The sequence below is a fragment of the Microcaecilia unicolor genome, chromosome 5 (assembly GCF_901765095.1).
Source record: "Microcaecilia unicolor chromosome 5, aMicUni1.1, whole genome shotgun sequence".
Lineage (NCBI taxonomy): Eukaryota > Metazoa > Chordata > Amphibia > Gymnophiona > Siphonopidae > Microcaecilia > Microcaecilia unicolor.
The window spans coordinates 248,808,237-248,834,215 of NC_044035.1; the positions used below are offsets into that span (position 1 = coordinate 248,808,237).

The 25,979-nt window shown below is 42.3% G+C and overlaps 1 protein-coding gene across 1 annotated transcript in view; it reads right to left on the reverse strand.

Annotated features, from left to right (window-relative positions):
- The window catches only part of DUSP27 (dual specificity phosphatase 27, atypical), a 51,895-nt gene that overhangs the window by 16,072 nt on the left and 9,844 nt on the right, over positions 1-25,979 (reverse strand). The window contains exons 2-5 of the mRNA XM_030203957.1: positions 23,206-23,331; positions 10,628-10,722; positions 8,684-8,915; positions 4,126-4,343 (exon numbers count right to left, since the gene is read on the reverse strand). Of these exons, the coding sequence (XP_030059817.1) occupies positions 4,126-4,343; positions 8,684-8,915; positions 10,628-10,722; positions 23,206-23,315 (655 nt within the window). The 5' untranslated portion in view covers positions 23,316-23,331. The remainder of the gene's footprint in view (positions 1-4,125; positions 4,344-8,683; positions 8,916-10,627; positions 10,723-23,205; positions 23,332-25,979) is intronic.

Sequence of the window (25,979 nt, forward strand, 5' to 3'; positions counted from 1 at the left end):
ATATACCGCAAAACTGTCCAGGACAAATTGGACAGTCTACGGAAGTTGTGTCATCAGTGGCGCGACCTCCCTCTTTCTTTACTAGGAAGGGCAGCATTGGTTAAAATGGTCATGCTGCCAAAGATATTGTACGCTATACAGATGTTACCTTTATGGATCACGAGGAAGGATGAATCCTACTACAAAGGGTTCATTGGAACCTTTCTATGGGCAGGGCGACGGGCGCGGATAGGTTTTGCCAAACTAACACTGGATAGAGCAAAGGGAGGGATAAATTTGCCAGATTTGCGCTTATACAACGTGGCGGCTATGCTGCGCTGGATTCATGAATTGCATTCGGGGAATTCCAAATTTGCGCCGCAGGCTATATGGCAGGACGAGCAGCTTCAGCAGTCGGCATTCAATCTTTTGCAAGGGGGGAGGAGCATGAAAGGGGGTATTGGGTTTTTGCTCCACCCTTTGAGTCGGGCTTGGGCTTGGTGGAGAAGGGTATTGGGGGGAGCGATGGGTGCGTCACCCTTCCTTGCAGCAGTTGAAAACCCTCAATTTCCAGCAGGACAAGGAGGGTCGCGTTTCAAAATCTGGGCCCGACATGGATGCCGATATGTGGGGGATTTTACAGCACTGGGGGGCGGGCTTTTCCCTACATTCGAGCAGGCAAGAGTACAATGGAATTTGTCCCAAGCAGATGTTCTGCCCTTCTTGCAGTGGAGGCATTACTGTGCGTCCCTATCTCCGGTTCGGTCCCAGGGGCCGACCTTCTCCATGCTAGACAAGATATTCCGTCAATTGCCAGAAACGGCCAATAAACTGGCAGTGTGGTATGCGGTGGGGAGGGAACAGAAAGCAGCGCCCTTTTTTGCTGGCTTAGCACGATGGTGGAGTGAACAATTAGGGGAGGAAATTACTATGGGAATGCTGTCCAATTGCTTTCAGGGGGCGTTCAGGATAACCTCCAGTGCAAATCTACAAGAAATGCAGTTTAGGCTGCTCCATGGTGTTTTTATAACGAGGGAGAAGGGTAAACGAATGGGATTATGGGAAGACGACACATGTGTGCGGTGTAAACATAAAGTGGGGTCCCTTGTTCACACCTTCCTGGAGTGCTCGAAGTTGGGCAACTTCTGGACGGGGGTGCTGGAGACACTGGGGCGTTTGCTGACAACGCAGATGGAGTGGTACTATAGGGTGGTGCTGCTGGGAGATGACGGCACTTTGAAAGAGCAGGGGCTATCCCCATCACAAGTGCGCTTTGCCTGTGTGGCGCTAATGCTGGCCAGGAAATCAATACTGGCGAATTGGGTCGTTGAAGCACCCCCAACTGTACAGCAGTGGAGAGGTAGGATGACGCAGATGGCGCAATGGGAGGAGGAATGCACTAAATCCTCTGGCCAGAGGGGTCAAGCATATAGAGATATGTGGCGGCTTTACGTGGCTTCGAATCCAGGTTCGCAAAGTTCTCCGGGAGCGGGCGGGGGGTTGAAGGGGGGACGGGAGTAGCGGGGAAGGGCTGTTACTGTGGGGTGGAGGGAGATAATGATAAAACCGGGTGAATGGAACACTGACTGACTGATCATTGGCACATGCAGGGGAAGCTTAATGGAGAAGTAGGTAACAGCATACTGAACTGCTCTATGCACAAAACAAACCTTTTTGTTTTTGTTTTTGTTTTTGCTAGTATGGTTACCCTTGCTTTGAAATTATTTATTTGCGTTGTAATGTAATGTAATGCTGTTGGTGTTCTGGTACCTTAATAACAATTATTTATAAAAAAAAAAAAAAAAAGGTAAAATCAAATAGGCGGATATAAAGGCAGAGAAGAAAATAGTGGGAAAAAACCCCATAGATCAATTTATTTATTTATTTATAGCATTTATAGCCCACATTTTCCCACCCACAGGCAGGCCCAATGTGGCTTACAATAATTTACAGAAATCAAACATCAATTCTACAACAAATAGCAGACATATGTAGAGAAGGAAAAGAAGAAGACAAGTGAAGAGAGAAGAAATGGAAAGGCAAACTTGGGAATAATTTAGGAGAAGACTGACACAATAAAACTGGAAGAGAGACTGGGACCAGCCCAGTTAGAAATATAATGCCAGATATCAAAGGTAGAAAATAAAATACAATACTTTTTAAAGATTAGGATGTGTCTACTTTGGGAAATGTACATATTTTCTTTTTCTTTTTTTGTATATGGCAGAGTACAGGAGAAAATACATTTGTTTCTCTTTTACAGAGGGGAGGAGAGGGTCTCCATTTCAGTTTTTGTGGTCCCAAATTTAGTCCATGTCCTGCATGTGCGACTGAGGTAGGAATCAGTACAGCTTGTTTTAGTTGCCCAATAATAGGTTTATTGGTGCTCTAGGGCCCAGTGTCATACTTATAGCACTGTCTTTTTTTAGGTGGGTTACGGTTTGGTAAGTTTGCTATATAGGTTTTGAATGTCTTTTTGCAAGGTTTTGTTATTTTGCAAAGTGTCTAGCCTTATTTGAAAGCAGGCCCTTGGCACCCAAAGTAAAAATGCTCAAGACTAGTGGTCTCCACATCTTATAGAACTACCACACAAACAAAAACCCATCTGCTTTAAACAAAATGTTTGGCAATGGAAGGAGTGTGTGCCATTCCTGAGGTGATAATAACAAGTTAAATATTTTCTTGTATAGTGTGCTGTAAGATCGATAATTCTGTTGTTGGGGAATGTGGCATTTGTGATACAGACAGAGCTTTTTTTGAGGGGGTACTAGGGGGTACTGAGTACCGGCACCTTTTCTATCATCTGCTAAAATTGACCAATGGCCCCCAAGTTTTAATGAAAGAGCTCAGGCCATACACACCAATTCTGCCTTGTCTTAGATTCTGTGACTGGTTGCAGGGGGGCTGGCTATTGCGGGGTGGATCCCTCAATGATCACCACACCCCTAAAGGGTGGCCTGGCATTTGAGTACCAGCACTTTTTTTGCTAGAAAAAGTGCACTGGATACAGAACCGGAGGTGCTAGGTTTATATTGAGATTCTGAGCAATCCTATAGAGAATCTAGACTTCATTCAACACAGAGGAATTTGTTGAATGATGCTATCAATTATAATGGTGGTTTTACCTGGGAGCTGAAACTAGCTGGAGGGGAAGGGTTTCTTTATGCATAGAAGGTCATGGTGTCATATATTGCTAATTTTAAAAAGGGGGTTATGATGTGGTGGAGGATATGATATACGGAAATGTCATTTTGGCTTGCCCCTGTTGCCACTCCAAATATTTCTCTCTAGAGACGCCACTGTACCAAGAGGATCCGTCAAGGCTGGATTCCTGTAATGCCTGGTGTGACTACAAAGGGTTTGCGCCAGCCTCAAACTGATTCAGAATGCTGCACCACGACTTATAGAATGTTGTAAGTGACATGATCACATCACACCATTTCTGCAAAACCTCTGAGGTGTAGCCTAATGGTGTGTACAGTAGACTGGGAGCCATGGGGCTCAGGTTCAAATCCCACCAGCTTCTTCTTTTTTTTTTTTTTAATTGTGAGCCCTCCAGGGACAGAACAATATCTACTATACCTGAATATATAAGACACCTACAAGCCTGAAGGCTATTGAAGTGGTGTACATTTAGGTACAATAGGTATTTTTCTGTTTCTGGAGGGCTCACAATTTAAAAGATTTGAACCTGGACCCCCTGATTCTCAGCCCACTGCTCTAGCCATTAGGCTACCCCTCTACTCAGTATGGATGTCTGTGTGGCCAGTTTATAAGATGGATGTTCCTGTGCAGCCACACAGATATCCATGTCCCTTGTTTTCCCCCTGTTCATAATGTGGACATTTCAGTTTGTAAAAAGGATGTTCATGCTGGACCATCTTGCGTGTATTTTAGAAGAGGCTGTATCCTGTTCTAAAATACAAGTGAGATGGATGTCCATTTGTGACATTCTAACTTGGATGTCCATATTCTGAGTTGGATGCCCTTTCTAAAATGCTCCTTCACATTATAACGTGTGCTGTTATTTGAATATTTTTACTGCTGTAATTGTTTATTGCCTATGTCCGGGTCATATTTGCTGTGCAGCGCCTTAGGTGAATGTCTTCAAAAAGGCAATAAATAAATATGGGCATGTTTCATTACCTCTACAGGTCAGAAGAGCTTCATCAAGGAACTCGGCGCCTTTACGCAAATGCTGGGAAATATCAACATCTTGGAAGTCATCTACCTCAATGCCCAGGTACTGAATCTCCATTCCAGCATAGAAATCAGGCCCAGTGAAAACACTAGTGCCATGCCCAGCATTCAGAATGTGGGTTATGCCCATTCTTTTGAGACGTCCTTTGTTCACAGCCACACTTCTATAATAGATAGAAAATAAAAGAACATTTTAGTCATTTTGGAAGGAAATATCAAATCAGTACAGAACTGATTGGGAAAATGCAAAAATTAAAAAGGGAGGGAGCCCATCACGAGCTTATCAGGAACAAGCTGAACAGATTATAGGTGGAGTTTCTCCATCGTCTAAGAATCAACATCTTGCCTCAGTGGCCAAGGCCTGGCCTCTAACCATCTCTGCACTTTGAACAATCAAGAAACAAACCAAGAAGCTTGGATGCCAAATGCAGTAATTCTGCTGGTTTGCATTGATGGTATCCTTCTTTTAGCATATATCAAATAACTGTAAGAGGTAAAACCATCATCATTAAGGGGCCTAATGGATTTAGCATGCACTATATATTCCTATGAGCATAGGAGCTGACTTTGTGGGTGCTTGAGCACCCTCAATAATTTTGAAAAGTTGGCTCCTATGCCTATGGGTGTCTTATCATTTAGCGTGTGCTAATCATTAGCATGCGCTAAATCTGTTAGCGCACCTTAGTAAAAGGACCCCTAAGGCCTAGTAGCGCTCTAGAAATGTTAAGTAGTAATAGTAGTAAGGCTTGTCCAGGTATGGAAATAGAATTATACCCTTTTGTCGAAGGTTTGCTACAGGTGCTACTACAATCTTGGTGAATACTCTGCGAGCTGAGGAGAGGCCGAAGGGAAGGACTCTATATTGGTAATGTTGATTTTTTGCTAAAAACATCTGTGACGTGGATGGATAGGAATGTGCAAGTATGCGTCTTGAAGATCTAGAGATATCATCTGTGCATTCTGATGAATGAAGGGAAGAATATGTCCCAGAGTAATCATATGGAATATTTCTTTTCGTATGTATTTGTTTAATAGTCGAAGGTCTAAGATTGCTCGAGTCCCTCCTCCCTTCTTTGGAATGAGAAATCCTTTGGAGTAAAATCCTTTGTTTCTTTGAGCAGGGGGAACTAACTCTGTTGCTTGAGCTGTGAGCAATCTTTGAACTTATTGAAACAACAGAGGATGCTGATGGTGTGAAGATTGAAGTTGAGGAGGTTTTCTTAAAGGTGGTTGACAGTAAAATTTGAATCGATAACCCTGATGAATAATTTGAAATATCCTTTTGTCTGTGGTGATACTTTGCCAAGCAGGGTAAAAACTTTGAAGTCTTCCCCCCACAGGCAGAATGGAAGGAATTAGATTGTCAAAAAATTGTGTTCTGCTTTGGTTGAGCAGATGAAACAACTTTCTGATTTCGTCTATCTCTTGTATTTCTGGGTTGGTAATTTGCTCGTTGATGAGTTGTTTTAATATTATAAAATGATTTAGTGGATATCTTGATATAAGATGATTTAGTTTATTTCTTGATCTTGATGAAAAATATGGACGTTTTTTGTAATTAGACATTTGGGGTTGCTGTTTATCTGTTTCTAGAGTAGTACAATCATCTCTGAGTCCTTCAATAAGTTCTTTTACTTTTTCTCCTAAAAGGGAATCACCTATGCATGGAGCATCTGACACCTTTTTGAAAAATTCCTCCCCAAGGGCAGAAGCACGCAATGAAGCTAGTCTGCGAGCTGCAATGGCAGAAACTGCCCCTCTAATAGAAGTGTCATAATTATCATGAACTACTCTTATCATTTGTTTTGAATAATCCTCTAAATTAGTCATTATAGTTTGGAATGAAGAAATATTGTCTTGAGGAACTAGTGATTGGAATTTTGCCACATCATCCACAATAGTATGTAAGTATTTTATATGATAAAATGTATGGTCTGATATTCTAGCCGATAACATAGCTCATTGAAATGATTTACAGGCTATAACATCTATTACCTTTAAATCTTTTGGAGGTGGATGACTGGTAAAATGTTTTTGAGTTTTATGCCTTCTCATTGTAGATTTAACTATTAAAGATGCATGAGGAAGATGTTGTTTCCCAAAACCTAAAGTATCTTCAGTTTTGTATTTGTTTTCAATTGCTCTTTGTGTTGGTCTTGTAGAAAAGGGAGTGAGACAAATTTTTTAATGATATTCCTGAAGTATTGAAGGTAGTGGTAGTGTTATAGTTTCCTTAGATATATGCAAGTATTTAGTAACTGAACATTTTCCAGAAGACTGACAGGATTGTGATGGAATTGTGATACCTGTAGTATCCGCTAATTTAAAAAGGAATTTTGAATAAGAGACCTCCTCTAAAGATATAGAAGATTCCTTTTGAGGTGATTGAATGGTAGAAGAAGGTTTAGAAGGATGTGTAGAATGATGCTGTTCAGGTGATTGATTTGGAGAGTCCAAATTATGCATTGTTGATAAAGATGGAGAGCCTGGTAAAGACCTGTCTGGTTTAGAAATCGAAGAAGAGAGAGACCAAGATCTGTGGCTGTGGGCCCGTTGTTGTGAATGAGAAGTTTCAGGATTATGCATAATTACAGATTTCATCAGGTTCTGCATTATAGTCATGGACATTTGAGGTAATTCCCTGTTGTTAAAGGAATGTTCTAAATAAAGTTATAATATTTGATGTTAAAACATGAGATGAATGCTGTCTAGAACAGACAGAGGAAGAAATGGATTTCTTATGTGAAATATGAGAGTGAGCTCTTCTGGATGGCATCAAAGAAGAGTGCAGACTATGGGGCTCTGCTTCTTCGGTGCCGAGAATATCGGTAACGGTGCTGTGATGAGCTAGTTTTAGAGCGGCTCCAACTACTCAGCATCGAAGAAGAGGAGGAGGAGGAGGTGCTATATCAACTTCAGTGCCGACACTTTGTAGGCTGAAAAAAAACTGCTGGCATCTGCAATTCAGTGGTGCCGAAAGAAAAGGAAGCCTGAGCTGCTCGGTTCCACTGTGCTGTGGCGTCCACAGCATCTGGTTTGGTGAGTCGGCATCGATCAGATTAGATGCTGCAGTTACTACAGAGATCTGATCCCCAGGCACTGAGGCAAGGGGGAGAGCAGGACTTGAAGCAGCCTGATCCCCGGGCACTGAGGCAAGGGGGAAAGCAGGACATATAGTTTGAGCAGTGCAAATAGAAGTAGACTAATGTGAAGACGAGGTATGTTGCTTAGAAGTGCCTGATACAGAGGACTGAAGAAACACTTTTAATTTTAAAGCTCGTATTTCAAGAGTTTTATGGGACAAACTCTTACAATGAGGACATTTTGTTGTGTTATGCTTAGCGCCTAAATAGTGGAGACATAAAATGTGTGAGTCTGTGAGAGAAAGTTTCCTTGAACACGATGTGCAATGCTTAAAGGTTGAGCCATATTAAATATTAGAGACAAAGTTGAACTCCGTGATAAAATAATAATGTGAAGGGACAAGAGAATGATATGGGTCGTTCCACAACCGCGGACTAAAGAAAACTGAGGAGGGGGCATGGTCATTACCTATATATCTACTGTATTTGGGCGTGATTTTAGGGACATGCGCGGCAGACTTTAGTTTGCATAGCTTGCAGATTGACCGGGTCGGTGACATCACCGAGGCAACAATTCACCTGTGTGGCTATAAGATCATGTCCATGGAGAACTTCTAGCTAAGCACAGAGACCATGGGCATAATCTCTCTTACCCTTGAGATGAACAAAAACTATAGCACATCCCCATCTGTAGTGCTGACACACTGTGAATTATCCAATACTTCATATAAAAATCTAAGTTGCGGGTAAGACTTTTTTCCTCTCTCTCACATCTTATTGCAAATAGTCAATAAATGTTCATCAGGAGTCTTCCTAGTCTCATTCTTTTCTCTCTTATGACTTTCCTTGTGGCCTCAGAGATAGAACCCAGAATCAAGATCACACTCAACTACTAGGGAGACTACGCAGTTGCCTAGGACAGCAGCTTTTTTTTTTGGGGGGGGGGGCAAAGAGCAGCTGCACTCAGATTAAAACAATAGATCCTGACAGACACACAGACTTTATCAGTGTGTACTACCTGCAGGGAGGGTGGGCAATTATTAAAAAAAAAAAAAAAGCATCTATCTGTATAACTGGATTTTGGGACTTGCCTCATTATGTATAAGTGTACAGAAAAAATGGACTGTAATATTCTATGATGTCATAGGAGGGGATAGAAGCTAAATACCTGAAAGATACTTGATGGTGCTGAGGACCACAAGGCTGAAGATTTTTCTAGGGCAGGGGTTCTCAACCCAGTCCTCGGGACACACCTAGCCAGTAAGGTTTTCAGCATGCCCACTATAAATATGCATGAGACAGATTATCTCATGTATATTCATAGTAGGTATCCTAAAAACCTGACTGGCTAGGTGTGTCCCAAGGACTGGGTTGAGAACCCCTGATCCAGGGTGAGTAATACCAGGCCTGCTGAGACTTACTTTTCTGCTATAAAAACGTTTGGCCAGACTTCATCCACAGAGTTCATGGGGGCCTCCAGGTGATCTTGTATAAGAGCTCTCTGCAGATCCATAACGCAGGGTGTATTGAACAAACTTCTGTCATCTATTATTTCCTTGACCCGGTTGTATAGATCCTCCATAAGCAATTGCTCTGCCCGTTCCAACATCTCTGGATGCGTTGGCTCTATTTTGACCTCCTTAGGTTTCAGCTCTGAAAAATATCACACACGAAACTCAACATCACTGTGCCCTGAGGCATTTACCCAAAATTAGAAATATGGATATGAGATTGGAAAAAAATCTCAAAAGCAACTTTGTATATAGTTAGGTTTTCAATTTTGCTATAAATGCAAAATTGTACGCCTTCTGAGATGAAGTTACTGTGACAGGTGAAATGTCTGGACGGTATGTGAAGGGGGAAATGTATGCATAGGTTTCCCTTTCAACATTTTAAATATCTTTTCTGGAGTCTGTTTTCTAGCAGTCCTCAGTTGAAGGGCAAGCAAGTTTAACATACAGCAAGTGAAATGCTTTTTGGAAACAGAAACTTTGGTGACTGAGGATTTCTATTCCTGACTGTAATGGATTTTCTAGACCAAATGTCTTCAGGAAATATCCAAAGGCACTCAATGCAAATGCATTAGTTTTTTTTTTATACATTTGTTGCAGATAAATGTATAGTTTGGTTATTTTTATCACAAGATGGCAAAGTTATGTTTACAAAAGGGGTGTGATTTAGGGTGAGGCATGGGCAGCAAAATTCTTATCTGTTCAGTGGTGAAATTCAGCTGCTAAACATACCAGCTATCTGTCCAAGTGATGACAGGTAAATAGCAAGTTTTAACTTTAAATGGATACGTTTCATGTTTTAAATATGAATTTTCAGTGACATTATCCATGTAGTTAGATGGCTGCCCTACTGCTAAGTTTTGACCTCCTTGACTCTTTGTACTGCATCAAGTGCTTTACAAGATTTTGTGGTTTATAAATCTGAAGAAATAATAATAAATATTATAATGGAATCAATCAGATGCAATATGCCAGAAATATGTTGTATACCAGGTCTGGCTTATGCTTAGTTTTCTCAATTTAAACAGAACTAAGGCCATCCTGAATGAAACTGTATTTATTTGCAAATGTTTATACCACAATCCCAGCATAAGGCGGTCCAATGCGATGTACAATAAATTAAAACATTATCATAAAACAATTAAACAATCCCTAAAACCTAGTTACACAAATAACCAATACTTCAGAAATGTCAATAAATGCAAATAGTAAGACTCTAAAGGACAGATGCAAGCACAGAAAATGTTCTGGCTTGATAAACAGACTCCTCAATATGTTCAACAGAAGGAACCAACAACATGGCCTCACAACTACATTGTAGTTGTGATCCTGAAATGTACCACAATAGTCCATCCCTCACATTGCTAGCGTTGCCATCTTGCAAAATAAGGAACATCAATGTCAGGATCTTAAACTTGGCCCATGCTCCAACTGGTAGTCAATTCAGCTGCTGTATAACATAGAGATAGCTGGAGTCCATCTAGGCAATCCTAAAATGACTCTAGTTGCTGCATTCAGGACAACCTGGAGTGTATGCAAGAGCAGCATGTTCAACCCATTTCAATAAATCCAGGAGAGGCAGAACAAAAGATTGAATCACAGTCTAAAATAAAGAAATATCCTATCAGGGTCTCAAATTCTGCACTTGTCAAAACATAAAATAGTGAATTTTAGCCAAAGAAGAAACTTGACCATCCAAGGACCATGCAACAGCAAAAACAACCCCAAGATTTTTAGCCAACAAAGTTGGAACAATTGGACCCATATCAAAATTGACCTGGGATGAATAAGAAATTAGACCTTTAGACCCTCATATAAAATCAATGTTATGACTCAAGGGGAATGCAAACTTACCTTCATTGATGATTTGTTTAGCAGCCATAGCTGATGAGAGGTGAATGGGCTCCATGAAGATGCTTTCGGTGAATGTGTCTGATACTACGGAGCACCTATTGATCAATAGACATTAACAATCAACTTCATATTAATGTATTCATGTAATATCTTTCCCAAGAGCAGTAAAGGTGGTGTGACAGTAAATTTCTATTTACAGCATCTGCAGGGTTTTCACAACAGTTGCAGATTGCACTCTGGTACAGGGTACACCCTTGAGAGGCAGAGAGTACATTTCCAGAGATGGGGTATAATGGTAAGACTGTTGCCACCCACTTGGCGAAGAGGGAGGGTAGAGAGGAGGGGCATAACCCACTGTTTCAGTGTAGGATATTGCATTCTCTCCAAGGGCTGATATTCAAAGCTGGTAATGAATGCAGAAATCACTTATGCGTATATTTTCACCATTAAATGGATAAAATTAGGCTATTTAACTCAGTAAATGGCCAAATTTTGTCCACAGAAGAAATGGCCAGCCTTGGTGAGGGGCAAAGGAATAGCCAACATTTATACATTTAAGTATCAAATATGCGCATGCCAGCATTCTGGCATAAATTACCATATTCTGGCTAAGCACTATTCCTGTATGTATGTACCAGTCTTCGATAGCATGTACTTTGCAAGTGAAGTGCAGGCAGGGTACGCAATTACACATGTAAACAATCTAGGTGCATGTGTTTACACCTGTACTCATGGGTGGAGTGCAGGCAGGGACGGTGCACAATTACACATGTAAACAATTTAGGTGCAAGCATTTACACCAGCTCTATGGATAGGGTAAGTGCTCATGCCTTAAATATTTGACTTGTTACACTAGCATTCTATAATGAAAAGTAGAGCCTACTTCTCTTTATTGCAGAGGCTAGGCAACCTGCAGCCCTTAGGCCGCATGTGGCCTACTATTAAATTGTATGTGGCTTGCGAGACCATGACAATTATACAAAGAAAACGGCCCACTCTAACATCATTAGCCAGAGTTTCATCATTAGCCTGGATATGATAACGGGTCAAGACTTGTTTGACAGTGTTAGGAACTGTTTACAAAGACAGGAGAATATGATAACAGACCACTCTGGTAATAATTTATATTCATTCAGTCATCAGATTGAGTTTTGTTAGCAATGGTGCATTTCTTAATTTTCTGTGTGCAGGCCGCTAGGAATTGTACTGACGTTCATGTAGCCCTCTATGTATAAAAGTTGTCCACCCCTGCCGAATAGGCTCCAAAGAAACATATTCTTAGTGCTTAAAAAATAGGTGTTCCTTTACAGAATTACCCTCTTAGCAGCCATATTCAGCTGCTAAATGGATAAAAAAAATGTGTTTTAAATGAGTCCTGCTGAACAGCAGGCCTAAATTTATTATTAAAGAATCTGTCTATTAGAAAATATCACAGTAATACAAAGACCAAGATGATCAACAAATGAGGAAACCCCCAAACACCCCTCCCCATTAAACAGTGATACCCACAACCAAGAGAACCATAGCAGCTCAGGGTCTATACCCTGATAACCCTGAACTTAACAAAGACCAACAACTTTTATACTCCACTAAACCCCATCCCCCCCCCTTGCAAATTCTGAAGGTACCCGGGGTGCTTGTTGAAAGGTATTTAAAACTTGACTTTGAGCTGTAGATGAAATTGAGTATATGTAAGGTACCCAAATAGATAGAAATTGTTTTTGTCTCTTAAGGTGATGTGGAGCCCTATATGATTCTCACAAAATCAAAGCATAGAGCTTATTTCTCCAATACCAGAATATAGGAGGTGCCTCATTCAACCAGTGGTTTAAAATACATTTCTTCCCTACTGCATAAGCCTTTCCCAGAAAACTACGTTTAGCAGGCCTAATTTTAAATGGTGCATCACCAGCACTGTCACTGGTCAAAAGTATATTTAGCGGTGCTAGTTAAATGGATAACACCTCTGTGCTGAATATATGAATAAGGTTAAGTGCCACCGCTCATGATTATCTTTATATGCAGATCAGGCTGCAATCCTAGTCCCAGGGGGCAGTGCATTCTTTTCTTTTTGTAAATGTTTAATTTAAAGACACGTTCGGAAATTATTCCAGTTTCTATATGTCCTTGATGAATCACAGCCTTCCCAGGGAAATGGACTGAACAAGGTTTTACAGTTCCTGTGCTTGGTTTGAGAAGTTGAGAGATCCTCAATTCATGTTATTAAGACCCACAACAATTTATAAATCAGTCTTTGAGATGTATTCACTGGGATGAGTTTTGAAATGAGGTAAATGATTATAAAACATCTGTGAACGTTGTCAGGTTCAATCAACCCAGTCCTTGGGACACACCTAGCCAATCAGGTTTTCAGGATTCCCACAATTAATATGCATGAGATAGATTTGCATACAATGGAACTAGTACATGCATATTCATTGTGGATATCTTGAAAACTTGACTGGCTGGGTGTGGCCCGTGGACTCAGTTGAGAAACTCTAGGTTGGATATTGAGAAAGTAATGTTACCACATTTTTTATTAATTATTAATGCTATTTGTGTTTGGGAACTTGCAAGAAAACTAAACATGAAAAAAATATATTGTGTTAATAAGTAGTGTGTTATTTCTATGCTTAAATTTTATTTATAAACTTAAATATTTATGTTAAACATGACATCCTGAGTTATTACGTATATTAAAATAAACTATAAGGATGGAGTCCCTAACTGCAGATAATCTGAAAGTGGTGTAAACTGGTATCCTATAGCACAAGAAATGGATTTCCTCTGGCAGTCAATCTTCGTCTTGTCCACTGGGGGGCACCTATGTCGCAGGATTTAGAAGAGGAGTTACTATAATAATATCTCATACCCACAGCCTAATTTATAAAGGATTTCTCCCATTTTGTCCCTGTGATAGAAATATCTTCCATAACTCTTGCTACAGGCTGCAACTTTGGAGTTTAAGCCCAAGAACTGTATTTGGTTTATGATGACTTAAGCCCCTAAGTAATTGCTTGCTAAAAATAAAGTCCATAAGATAAGCTTATCATATTCAGCATAGCCCCTGCTCATGTTTAACATGACATAGTTATAGTTTATTTCACTTACTAAACCGCTAGGCTTAAAAAATAAGATCATAGCGGTTTACAATCCAGTCACCCCCTTCCCAATCAATTTTAGACTGAAAATAAAACCCTAGAAATTTTGCTTACATGTTTCAACTTAACTGCATTAGAACTACTACTACTTAGCATTTCTATAGCGCTGCTAGGGTTACGCAGCACTGTACAAGTTTAAGCATGGGGAAGGACAGTCCCTGCTTGATATCTTCCCAGGAAAGCAACTTTCCCCTTAACAGTGACATTAGCACCTGTAGACTTCATTCCTTAGGCAAATCAGTCTTGAATGTGCCCCACTGAATCAGAATTGCCTCTTTTCCTCCTTTCCTCAAGACCACCATCAGCATGTTCTGGCTGTGTGACCCTGTGGTTGGAATGTACTCATGGTACCATCCTTAAGGAAGAAGAGGAAGAACAACAGGGAGCCAAAGAACAAGCTCTGGCCGACTCAATTCTCTCTTCTGACTGGGCATAGCCATCTCTGCCAGCCATGTTGCACCTGGCCAGCTCTACTGACTCGTTTGCTGGCCCCACTCCTAAATTCTGACACCCTAAGTGACTGCCTAGGCTCGTCTAGTGATAGGGTTGGCCCTGCTCACATCAATATTACTTGTGAGGTGTGTTGAAGACTGCCGCCAGCCATGCTCCAATAGCTAAAACAGTGCAAGACTGGTAGCTCCTGCAGGCTTTGGAAGGGGGTCAGGGGACATTGCATGATTCAAACCATGGGATGGCGAGTGTTTGGTGGGGGAGAAGGAGAAAGATGTTGGCAGCCTTTCCTACACCTTACAGAAAACACTGATTGATATTATCCTCTTACAAATAAATTGTTGGGAGGAGGAGCAGCAAGGGTACCGGTACCGATTACCAAGGATAAAAAACTGATGTATCGAAGCACTGGACTCTCATGTTGCTCTCATTCAGAATATATTGGTTTCTATTATTAAGGACAGTTTGTCAATACATTATAAGTTGGAATTGCTTGAAAACCAATTGAGATCTAGGAATCTGAGATATTTAAGTTTTCCTCTACACATTTGCTCTCTCCCGAAATGTTATTGCGCAAATATTTTAAGGAGGTGTTGAGTATACCTAACTCAGATACTTTGCCTTTGTTACAATTATATTACTTGAGTAGACGTAAAGTGCAAGTGACAGAGATCAAGGGTGCACTTGATCATTTAGTCCTATTTGTGGACCTTATGGCTGTTATAGGGAATTTGCGAGATATGATTTCTACTAAGGTTATCCTGTTGGTCTGTCTTGCCTCCCAGTTGGGTAAGTTTTATATTAAACTATACCTGCTGTACACCACCTTGGGTGAATCTCTTTATAAAGGCAGTTTATAAATCCCTATAAATAAATAAATACATAAATATGTTGATTATCATCAAAATTTGTTCCCAGTCCAGTGTTTTTGTTGAAGAGAAAATAATTTTTGCACATCATTTAAAACCATAATTTGTCTTCCTGTTCAGCATATCCATGGCTGGCCTGAGGCCCCTATTTACTTAATCCAAAACCTAGTCAGTCAGCTCTTCATATTTTATTCCCAAGTTTTTTCACAATCTATACAGCCAATAAGGTTTTCTAGTTAATCCGGCCAATATTTAAAACCCTTTAACTAGCTATCGGCCGATATTCAGCGTACTGTCGGTTAAGTTTTGCAGCCAAATTAGGCTGCCGAAATAGCTGGCCTATCATTGGCCAGTCAACTTAACCGGTTAGCACTGAATATTGGCTTGGCTGGTTAAATTTATACTGGCCAAAAAATACCCAGGTATTCAATGCCCGTCACTGGAAATGGCCCAGCATTGAATATCCAGGCTGACCGCTAACTGCAGGAAGCAGCTTGGCTATCTCCCATGGTCTAAATATCGGGCCCAATTTGCCTTAACAGCAAAAGCCAACCAGAGGTAACTGCAAAACATCTGTGATGACTGTTGAGAGCATTTCAAGCAATTTGGAGAAAGCAGCTATGCCACAAATGTGAAGCAACAGTTGCTTCTGTGTTTTAATTGCACAACTGCTAAGACAGGGCCTGATGCTCAAAACCTAACGCCAATGTTAGAGCCAAACAGCGCTGGACTAGCACCGGTGTAATCTGTGCAGAATGCTCAGCGGGTTCTAGCACAGGAAACAGCAAGTGCCAGAGATGGCCACAAATTGTATTTAAATGTAGTCAAATGATTTAAATGAGGTCATTTGCTATTCCCTGCCAATGCTCAAAGAACAGCATACAAGCAAAGCCTGCTCTTGCTGCTGGAAAAATAATGCCAGCTCAGAGCTGGTGTTGGAGGGTTTGAAGAAAGTCTTTTTCTTCTTGCTCAGCTTTTAAAGTAAAGCAGTATTTTTCTTATATGAACATGTTAAAAACCAAAAATTCTGCAGCAGTGCAGTTGTGCAGTGCTTCTTCCATTTTCAGAAGTGCATAGAATTAGTGATCTTAGTTATTACACCTGTAAGACACAATAACACACTAGACAATAACAGACAAAAGAGCAATAGCCCATTAAGTCTGCCAAGTTCACACTCTTATTCTGGTTTTCAATCATCTTGGGAAGATGAACATGCCAATTTCCGTGTGCAAACCAATGCCAGTTCCCTTCCACCTTCCTGCATTTTCCACTGGACCTCTCAACTAGAGAGTTGCACGGGGACAGAAATCTTACCCGTCCCCACCCGTCCCCGCTGGAATCTTACCCATCCCCACAAAAATTTAACCCATCTCAACCCATCCCCGTAAGAATTTAATGGTACATAAAAGAAAATTCCAATCAGCTCCCTCAGTCTCTCTCTGGATTTGAGCCACAGCACTGTAGGCAAGGAAGGAACAGAAGTTGGAACACTCTGGTGCGCTCATGTAAGACTTGTCTCCAATTCACTTGCACTGTGTGCTGAGAGGTCGCCACATGCACGTGCCAGTAGGTCAGATGACATCTGATTCTCGTGCCTGTGTCAGAGCTGAGGTCTGTGCACCAGCCTGGTAGCAAAGAGGATTAATAGTAACATAGTAAGTGACAGCAAATAGACCTGAACGGTCCATCCACTCTGCCAATAGTCACACTCATGATCAATTCATCATTAAATCAACGAGTGTGATATTATATACTTGATTATGGTCTGTCTTTCGTGTTTCTGGAACAAAGACCACAGAAGTCTATCTGGCCCTATCCTTATGTTCCAACTACTGGAGTTGCCGCTGAAGCCCACTCCAGTCTATTCGTCTTCTCATTTGTGGGACACAGACCGTAAAAGTCTGTCCAGCACTGTCCTCATGTTCCAGCCACTGAAATTGCTGTCTAAGCTCTTTCCAGCCCATCCTAAACCAGATTGCCATGTATGAGACACAGACCATACAAGTCTGCCAGGTATCAGCCCTAGTTCATCACAGCCAGAGTCGCTATCTAAGCGTCACTTGACACATCTACTACTACTACTACTACTACTATTTAGCATTTCCACACACATGCAGCCATTTAAGGTTAGGTTTTATATAACTTCCATTTTCTAATTAGAGATCCTCTGTATTCATCCCACGCCTTTTTGAATTCCGTCATCATTTGTGACTCTACCACTTCCTTAATGGAAGACTTTCCACATTTGTGCTGTTAAAGCAAGGAAGAAGAAGAGGAGGAGAAGACAGCACTCAAAGAAAGTTATTCGGTAGATGAGAGGCTGGTGCAGGTGCAGCTTACACTTCTACGCGAAGACGCAGAACTGCTTCCATCCCCGCAGGAACTGCCTCCATCCCTGTGGGAACCCCGCAGGAACTGCCTCCGTCCCTGCGGGAATCCCGCGGGATTCCCACGAACCCCGTTCCCGTGCAGCTCTCTACTCTCAACCTCCCTCCCATGACTGCCCTCCAAGTGTGTCCCAGGGATATCCAAGATGTGCCACACTGTTGGTCTTTGCAAAACCCTGTCCTCTCCCTCTCTGATTCTTACAAGACTAACACTTAGAAGCCAACTGTATAACTGTGTGCCACAATTTAGGTGTTCCAATGTTGCCATGCACTGAGTTCCATTTCTATAATAGCATCTATGTGCCAAGATGTTGTTATAGAATACTAGTCTAAGTTGGCATCAATGTTTAGGCATACCCACTTATGCCAGGTGTATAGCTGGCATAAATGTGCGCTCCTAAATGTGAGAGTTTAGTGCGTAACTTACAGTATTCTGTAAGTTACACATGTAACTGGGAGTCCTGCCCATGTAGCATTCATGATGCGCCCATGTGTACAGCCCCCTTGCAGTTACACAATAAGGCCATTGTGGAGTGAATTCTATATATGATGCCCAAAAAAAATCAGTGCTGGAAAAAGCGCTATTCTATAAATCGCGCTTAAAGTTAGGCGTGGTTCATAGACTAGCACTTACACCTGGGAGTCGTGCCTAACTTTAGGTGTAGTCATTTGCACCAACTGAAATGTGGAACAAATCTTCACACCTCAATTAGGCGCATATCCCCATTATTCTATAACTAGCCATATAAACGTTAGGTACACCCCCATTCTACCCATGACCCTCCCATTTCTGTGCCCCCTTTTTTAACTCATGCGTAAAATGTAGGCACGGATCCTGCACCTAAATTTACTTACGTATATTTTAATTAAATCTAATTAATGGCAATAATTGCTTAAATCAATTATTGGTGCTAATTAGGTTGTTATTCAACTAAATTGTGTGTGCAATTTTTAGCAACTTCTACAGAATTCAAGGATACATGCATACGTTGTAGAATACTGCTGAGTGCGCTGCTAATAGATTCAATATATGGTGCTTAAAAAATTAGTGCTGAAAAAAAACATGCTTAGTGCTTGTGAGGGGGTATACAGAACACTGCCCTTCACCCTTAAGAATAGTCTCACTGCCTGAGTCACCTTAAAATCAATAGTCCTGCACAGGGAGGAAGTGAGACAGGAGGGGTGGAGTCAGAACCAGGAAGTATAAAAGGCAGGGTCAGACTGGGGTTAAAAGGAGGACCAGAGAAGGAAGAACTGAAACCTCAGCATATGCCTTTGCAACCTATGTGACCTGGCTGAGATAAGCCAACTTTTTGGATTTGAGACTTGTAAGCCCTGTTCTGAGGTCTGGCTGGAGCCAGACCTGGAAACTCAGAGAAGGGGGGGGGGGGGGGGGGGGGGGGGAGAGAGAGAGAGAATAATTTACAGGTTGTGTTTGGGGTATGGCAGTCAACAGTCACAGACTGTGCTTTGGGCCCTGTCAGTCACAGGCCCTGGTTAAGACTGTGTTATCTAAACTAAAGAGACTTTTCATCTTTTGTTCCTGGCTTGCCTCAGGTTTCTGTTAATAAAGCACGTTTCATTTTTACACCTTTGTCCAACTGTGTTATTGTGCAGTCCCAACCCCAACCCTCGCTTGTCATATCACAGTGCTATTCTATAAACCTTACGTAAAGTTAGGCACAGTTTATAGAATGCATGTAGCACCTGTCCCCGAAACTAAAATTTAGGCGCAACCATTTACACCAACTAAAACCCTGATGTAAATGCCTGTGCCTAACTTTGGCGTGGACTGGGCATATTCATAAGAGTGCCCATAATTTTTAGGAACACCCACGACCTGGCCATGCCCTCTTTCGTGATCCACATATTAGAATTTATGTGCATCACTTCAAAGAATACGCTTAGAAAGTTGCACATGTAAATTCTAATTAGTGCCAATTAGTGCTGATAATGAGTTGGAAATTATCAGTGCTGATTGGTTTGTTAAACAATTAAGTTGTGTGTGCAAAGTCGCCATATAGAGAATCCCTCTGTTAAAAACAAGAGGCACTTAAATTTAGGCATCCTGTTATAGAATGAGGGGGTTAATCCAACTCCTGGTCCCCTTTCCATATTTTATGATCAACTGTGCTCACAATCTGCACAGCCACTAAAATTAGCGCAACTGTTATCCAAAACATTCAGCCGCCCCTGTGCTGATGCAGATTTGGGTTTTAACAACAGTCACTCCGTGCAGATGACTCCAGTGTCTTTTTAGAAGCTTGCTGCAGCCATGCTACTTGTGTTTAAGACTGAAACTGCTACTCTGTACTGCTGGTTATCCCAGTGCCTTCCTGAATGGCTGATGCTGTTGTACTACCACTATTTGGGGTTGTAACTGCCACTACATACAGATTACCTCAACATTTCTCTACGATCCTGGTTAGACAACCATAGCAGATGCTGTACTAAATACCACACTTGGATTCTTCCATGTCTTTCCACTAAGCTTTGAAGTTTCCAAAACTAGCAAGGGTGTTGCCCTAATATCTGACCTCTCAAGATCCCCATGGACTTACTGGACAGTCCCTGGTTGTTATTAAGCTGCTAGCACTGACTTGGTTTGCTTCTGGGTTGTAGGTCACAATTGACACCGACCTGGCTACCTCAGCTCTGTGGTAGCACTGGGTTGTGCTTTTTTCTCTATACTTTCTTTGTCTTTATCCCATCTGCCCTTATATGCAAACAAGTACGTTTCAGGAAAAATACATCTTGAGGGTAATTTTCTAACAGGAAAGCACTAATTTTTCACCTATTGCATATGTGTCTTTATAAAATACTGACAGAAATCATGACTCAGAAGCAGGTGCAAATGTGTATAAAATACATTTATAAATAGCGACTCTGTGCTCACTCCACCCAAACTCCTCCTCGGGGCTGCCTACGCTGCAAATACATGTCTACTTGCACCGTACATACTTTTAGGCATGACATGATTTTATAAGAGGCCTTTTACAAATGAGCAGTGGCGTACCAAGGGGGGGGGCGGTCCGCCCCGGGTGCCAGTGGGTGGGGGGTGCTCCGCTCCCGCCGCCTCCCGTGGCCATTCCCGTGGCGCCGCACATTTAAAAAACCAGCGAAGCAGCGTCGCAGGCAGCGCCTCGTGCCCTGCTTGTAAAAAAAAAAAATCAAATTTCCTTCCTTCTCCTCCTCGTCTTGACGTCGACTCGGGCCTTCCAATCAATTTGATTGGAAGGCCCGTGTCGACGTCAAGACGTCAAGACGAGGAGAAGGAAGGAGATTTGATTTTTTTTTACAAGCAGGGCATGAGGCGCTGCCTGCGACGCTGCTTCGCCGGTTTTAATGGGACTGAGGTGGGGAAGGAGAGGGGCGAAAGGGACTCGGGTGGGGGTGTTCAGAGGGGAGAAGGGGACTGGGGTGGGGGTCTCAGACAGGGGAGGGGAGAAGGGGACTGGGGTGGGGATCTCAGAGGGAAGAAGGGAAGGGGAGGGGAGAAGGGGACTGGGGTGGGGAGAAGGGGACTGGGGTGGGGATCTCAGACAGGGGAGGGGAGAAGGGGACTGGGGTGGGGATCTCAGAGGGGAGAAGGGGACTGGGGTGGGGGTGTTCAGAGGGGAAAAGGGGAGGGGAGAAGGGGACTGGGGTGGGGATCTCAGAGGGGAGAAGGGGACTGGGGTGGGGGTCTCAGACAGGGGAGGGGAGAAGGGGACTGAGGTGGGGATCTCAGACAGGAGAAGGGGAGGGGAGAAGGGGACTGGGGTGGGGATGTTCAGAGGGGAGAAGGGGGCTGGAACTGGGGGCTGAAAAAAGGGGCAGAGAAAGAGAGGGGACAGATCCTAGATGGAAGGGGGAGCGAGAGGGACGGCAGACCCTGGATGGATGGGAGAGGGAGGGCAAATGGTGGATTGAAGGGGCAGAGAGAAAGGGCAGGCAGTGGATGGAAGGGACGGCAGAGAGGGCAGACACTGGATGGCAGAGAGAGAGTGAAGACAGATGCTGGATGGAAGGAAGACGGTGAAAAGAAGATGAGGAAAGCAGAAACCAGAGACAACAAACTATAAATAAAATATATTTTTTTATTTTTTTTGCTTTAGGATAAAATATTGTAGATGTGTTAAATGTTTATAATAGAACATGTAAATAAGGTAATCTTTTTATTGGACTAATTTTAATACATTTTGACTAACTTTTGGAGAACAAAACCCCCTTCCTCAGGTCAGGATAGGATACTGTAACAGCACTATACTGTACTGACCCGAGGACGGAGGTTTTGGCCTCTGAAAGCTAAATGTATTAGTCCAATAAAATGGTATTTTACTTTCTATATTTGTTTTATTTCTATTTGTTAATTTGTAAAGTGGTGATTGGTACTTGTTAGTTTTTTTCAAATTTACATCTGCTGTCTTTATATTTTGCACAGTACTAGGGGACAGTTTCTGTTTCTGTGGTGTTGCATTGTATGCAGAGTCTGGCATTGGGGGTTCAGTTTAATTTTTGTCTAAATAGAAAGTTTATGATTACTTATTCTATAGTGGATTAGGGTGTATCTGTGTTTGTGAAAAAGACATGGCTTTCAGTTGGCATTGACTGTGCAGGATCTACGATCTGTACTATTCTGTCTGGTTTCGTTTTACAATAGGTGAATTGATGTTCTAGTGCTCACTGTAGTGTTTAAGATGCTTTCCTTTTCCTTGTGTGACTCGCTTATGGTATGGTAGAATTGCTCTATAGGTCCTGAGTGTTTTGTATTCTCGGCATGCCTAGTACTGGATTTGGGGGGGGGGGGGGGGGGTGTTAAAAAATGACCGGCCCCGGGTGTCAACTACCCTAGGTACGCCACTGCAAATGAGAAAGGTTTATAAAATGACCTCCCTTGTGTGAAAATAATGTTATGATATGACTGATACATGCTCTTACAAGGGGTTTAGGTAACTGCTGGAGGGTGAGTTCATTAGGAGTGGGCAGCCAGAAAATGTTCACGACATGCAGTTTCCATATTGTTTCATGAGAATATTTGGGGTTTTTTACAATTTTTTTTTTTTTTTTCCATTTTGTCATGATGGGAACAATGTTGTTTAATAGTGCACATTTTTTCATAATGAGTGCAACACCCTTGAGGAAAGAGTGTTCACTATTCATGAAGAGGGCATACTATTTGTAAACAGTGCACGCTGTCAGAAAGAGTGCTCACTTTTCAATAGTGCGTGCATACACACACTGTTCACACGTGCATGATGGTTCACACATGCATGCACTATCGGGAAAGATTGCACACTCTTTCTGAAAGAATGTGCACCATTTTCATATAGTGTGCTCTTTTTGTGAGCCGTGGCACTCTGCGAACAGCACACAGTTTTTCAGAACAGGGCACGCTATTGAGATGGCACACGACAAAACACAAAACTTCATGGCTTTTTTTCTGTTCATTTTTGTTTGCCAACGACATGAAGTAACAATGGGAAATGTCATTTCCAACCAATGCAGATCCCCAGATTGCATGTGCTCCCTCTAAGCAATGCTGTTATTGACATCCCCAGGTCTGAATTTGGGAATGTTGCCAAACACTCCTCCAGCAAAAGTAAAATGTTTTAGTAGTTTAACAGTGCCATCCAGCACAGAACTGAAAGCAACCATTAAGAAGCAGCTGGATCATTTCTGCCATGAATTAGGATGGTATCCGGTCCACCCTGTTACAAATTCAGACTCACCGGCTGGGAGAAGGGCTGCGGAGATAGTGGGCCTGAACCGCCCTCACATCGCTTTCGTCACCTTCATCTGGAACAACTTGTTCCTCCTCTGAATCTTTGCCGGTTGCCATGGTAAGCTGCTACAGTCTGCCAGAGATGGAGCAAAGTGTGTGAATTAATAGATGTATTCTGTGTTGTACAACTCGTGGAGCCTTCTGCATGGGAAAGAGTAGCTGATGAAAAGAACAGTGTGTGCAAGGGTCAATACAGCTCACAGGCAGCAAGCAAAATAGACAGGAGGGCATAAGGACCAGGTTGGGAAAGGGGAGAGAAAGCTGGGTTAGAAGAGTAAGGGAAAAGGTGTTGCCAAATTAACTCCATGTTGTGAAATGCTTTAGTTCTTTTGAAAACAAATTGACTCCCATGCCAGGTACATAATAAACTATGATGGGAAATAGAAATCCAGGACTGGAACCCAATCATATAATGAGACCAAAGCTAAAGGGAACATGAGTAGAAAGAGGAAGGGCAGGAGATCAGCAATCATTAAAGTAGTTCCATGCATTGCAAATGCAGGCTACTTTCTGGGATGCGCAGCGCTGTGTCTGCTCATACATACAAATCTCAGTCAGGATCCTCATGAATCTCCACAATCCTGAAAATTTGGTGTGTGGATAGGATGCCAAAGCCAAAACTTATATGTGGTGGAGTGAACACACCAGTGGCAGCCCTACCATTAGGCCAACTGAGGGGGACTCAGGCGGCACTCTTCATGGAGTAGCATCTCGCTCCTTTCCACCACTCCCCCCCCCACACACACACTGGCTGCGGTCTGGCATCTCCCCCCTTCCTTCCTCAACCCCCTCTCCAAGTCTACCTTCTTTTTTTTTGTTTTCCAAAAGGTGGCAGCAGCGATTCCCATAAACTGCCCTGCCGTCAGAACCAGCTTCTTCTCTGTACTGTGGCCCACCTCTGAGGAAACAGAAATTTACATCAGAGAGGCAGGCTGCAGTAGAGAGAAGAAGCCAGTGCCGGTGGCAGGGCAGTGTATGGGAATTGCTGATGATGAGGATTTTTGGAAAACCAAAAAGAGGTACATTCAGGGAAGGGGGTTGAGGAAGGGTGGAAATGCCAGACCGTGGCTGTGGGGGAAGGGAGTTGGGAGAGAGAGAGAGTGTGTGAAGGGAAAGATGTAGGGTAGGGGTTAGGGGTCCGGGGGCACCATCTCATCCTTGCCTCAGGTGGCAGATTGCCTTGGGACACCCCTGGAAACCCCCCTGGACACACACAAACAAAGTGATCTCTTAATCCTACTTTTCTTCTTTCAGAAAATAGACTAAAATTATTCCTTTGGCAAATCCGTGCCAGGAATTGGAAGTCCTGGCTATATTTTGGTTCTGTAGATCTCTTGATATATATATATACATAGATCCTGCAAGACCATGGGTGTCCTTTTCTTCTATGCAGTCAGTTTACTCACTGGTAGGTGAACTGGTGAAAGCAATGCTTGTAAACTAATGGTACACAGTCCCTGTCACACACATCGAGAATAACAGTGACTCAGGACATCATGCAGAAAGAAACAAATGGAAGCCTGGTAGCAGACTCAGGCTTAAACCAATCCTTAGGAACTGCTGAACTATGTCAGCTAATGTCCTATGAATTAAAAATGATATGGGGTATTAGACTCCATTAGAATAATTTGAAAAAATTACGTTCTCACATTTTGTTTTGTGGGTGCTTGGCCTGGTATTACATTGCTAACAGGAAAAACAATACTATGCATTACCCAATACAGCTGGGTGAACAATCTTTCTCAGTACTTTTCTTTTTCAGGAATGATACTATCAGGAGGAAGGCAGTCATCCCCTTATTTATCTCAATATGTGACAAAGGCATCACCCTCTTAAATAGAAAAATTAAAGGCCAGATCGGTGGCTTGCTGCTAAGTGCTGTGCACCACCATGTGGAAAAACCCAGTTTGATTCCCACGTAGGGCCTTCTGCTCCCTGGGTTTGCTGGGGATTCTGCAGAAACAGTGTTCAGTAGGGATGTGCAATCATTTGAAACATCATCCAAATATCAATGACATATCTCATGTCATTTCATGCTACTGGAAAACAAGAAAAGCACAAAATGTCATTTTATTTTCATGTGCCTTCAATAGTGTGTACTCTTGGAAACAGCACACACTTTTAACGATATTGCTCCTGTGACGACAGAATGGGAAAAAAAACCCCCCAAACATTCCCAGAAACTCAAAATCAAATTCTTATATACCGCTAATATCCCCTTTCCAGGGTTCAGTGCGGTTTACATTGTAGGCGAGATAAAAGCCAATAATATTAGTGTGAGGTTTGAGAACAATTAGAGACCACTGGTGTAATGCATGAGGCCAAAAACATTATAGGAAAGGATAATGGATGATACTAGGAGGTAGAAGCCAATGGATTGTTATGAAGCAGTCTTTGGGAAGAGAAAGGTTTTTAGCCTCTTCCTGAAGCTAAGGTAGCTGTTTTCTGTTCTGATGGCAATAGGTAGAGAGTTCTATATTTTAACTCCAAGTACAGGGAATAGAGAGCTGAAAATCTGAGTCTGAATTGTCTTTTGAAACAGTCCAAAATGAACATTTTCTGGCTGTACATCCCTAGTGTTCACAGCTGTTCGGGGAAGGGAGTCATGACCATTGCTCAAGAGTGTCACCTAGTGATCAGATATAAGCCCCATTATAAAAGGGGGTACATTTATAAAATAGGCTTCTAGAACCAGCCTCAACAGTGTGCAAATGCCCATGC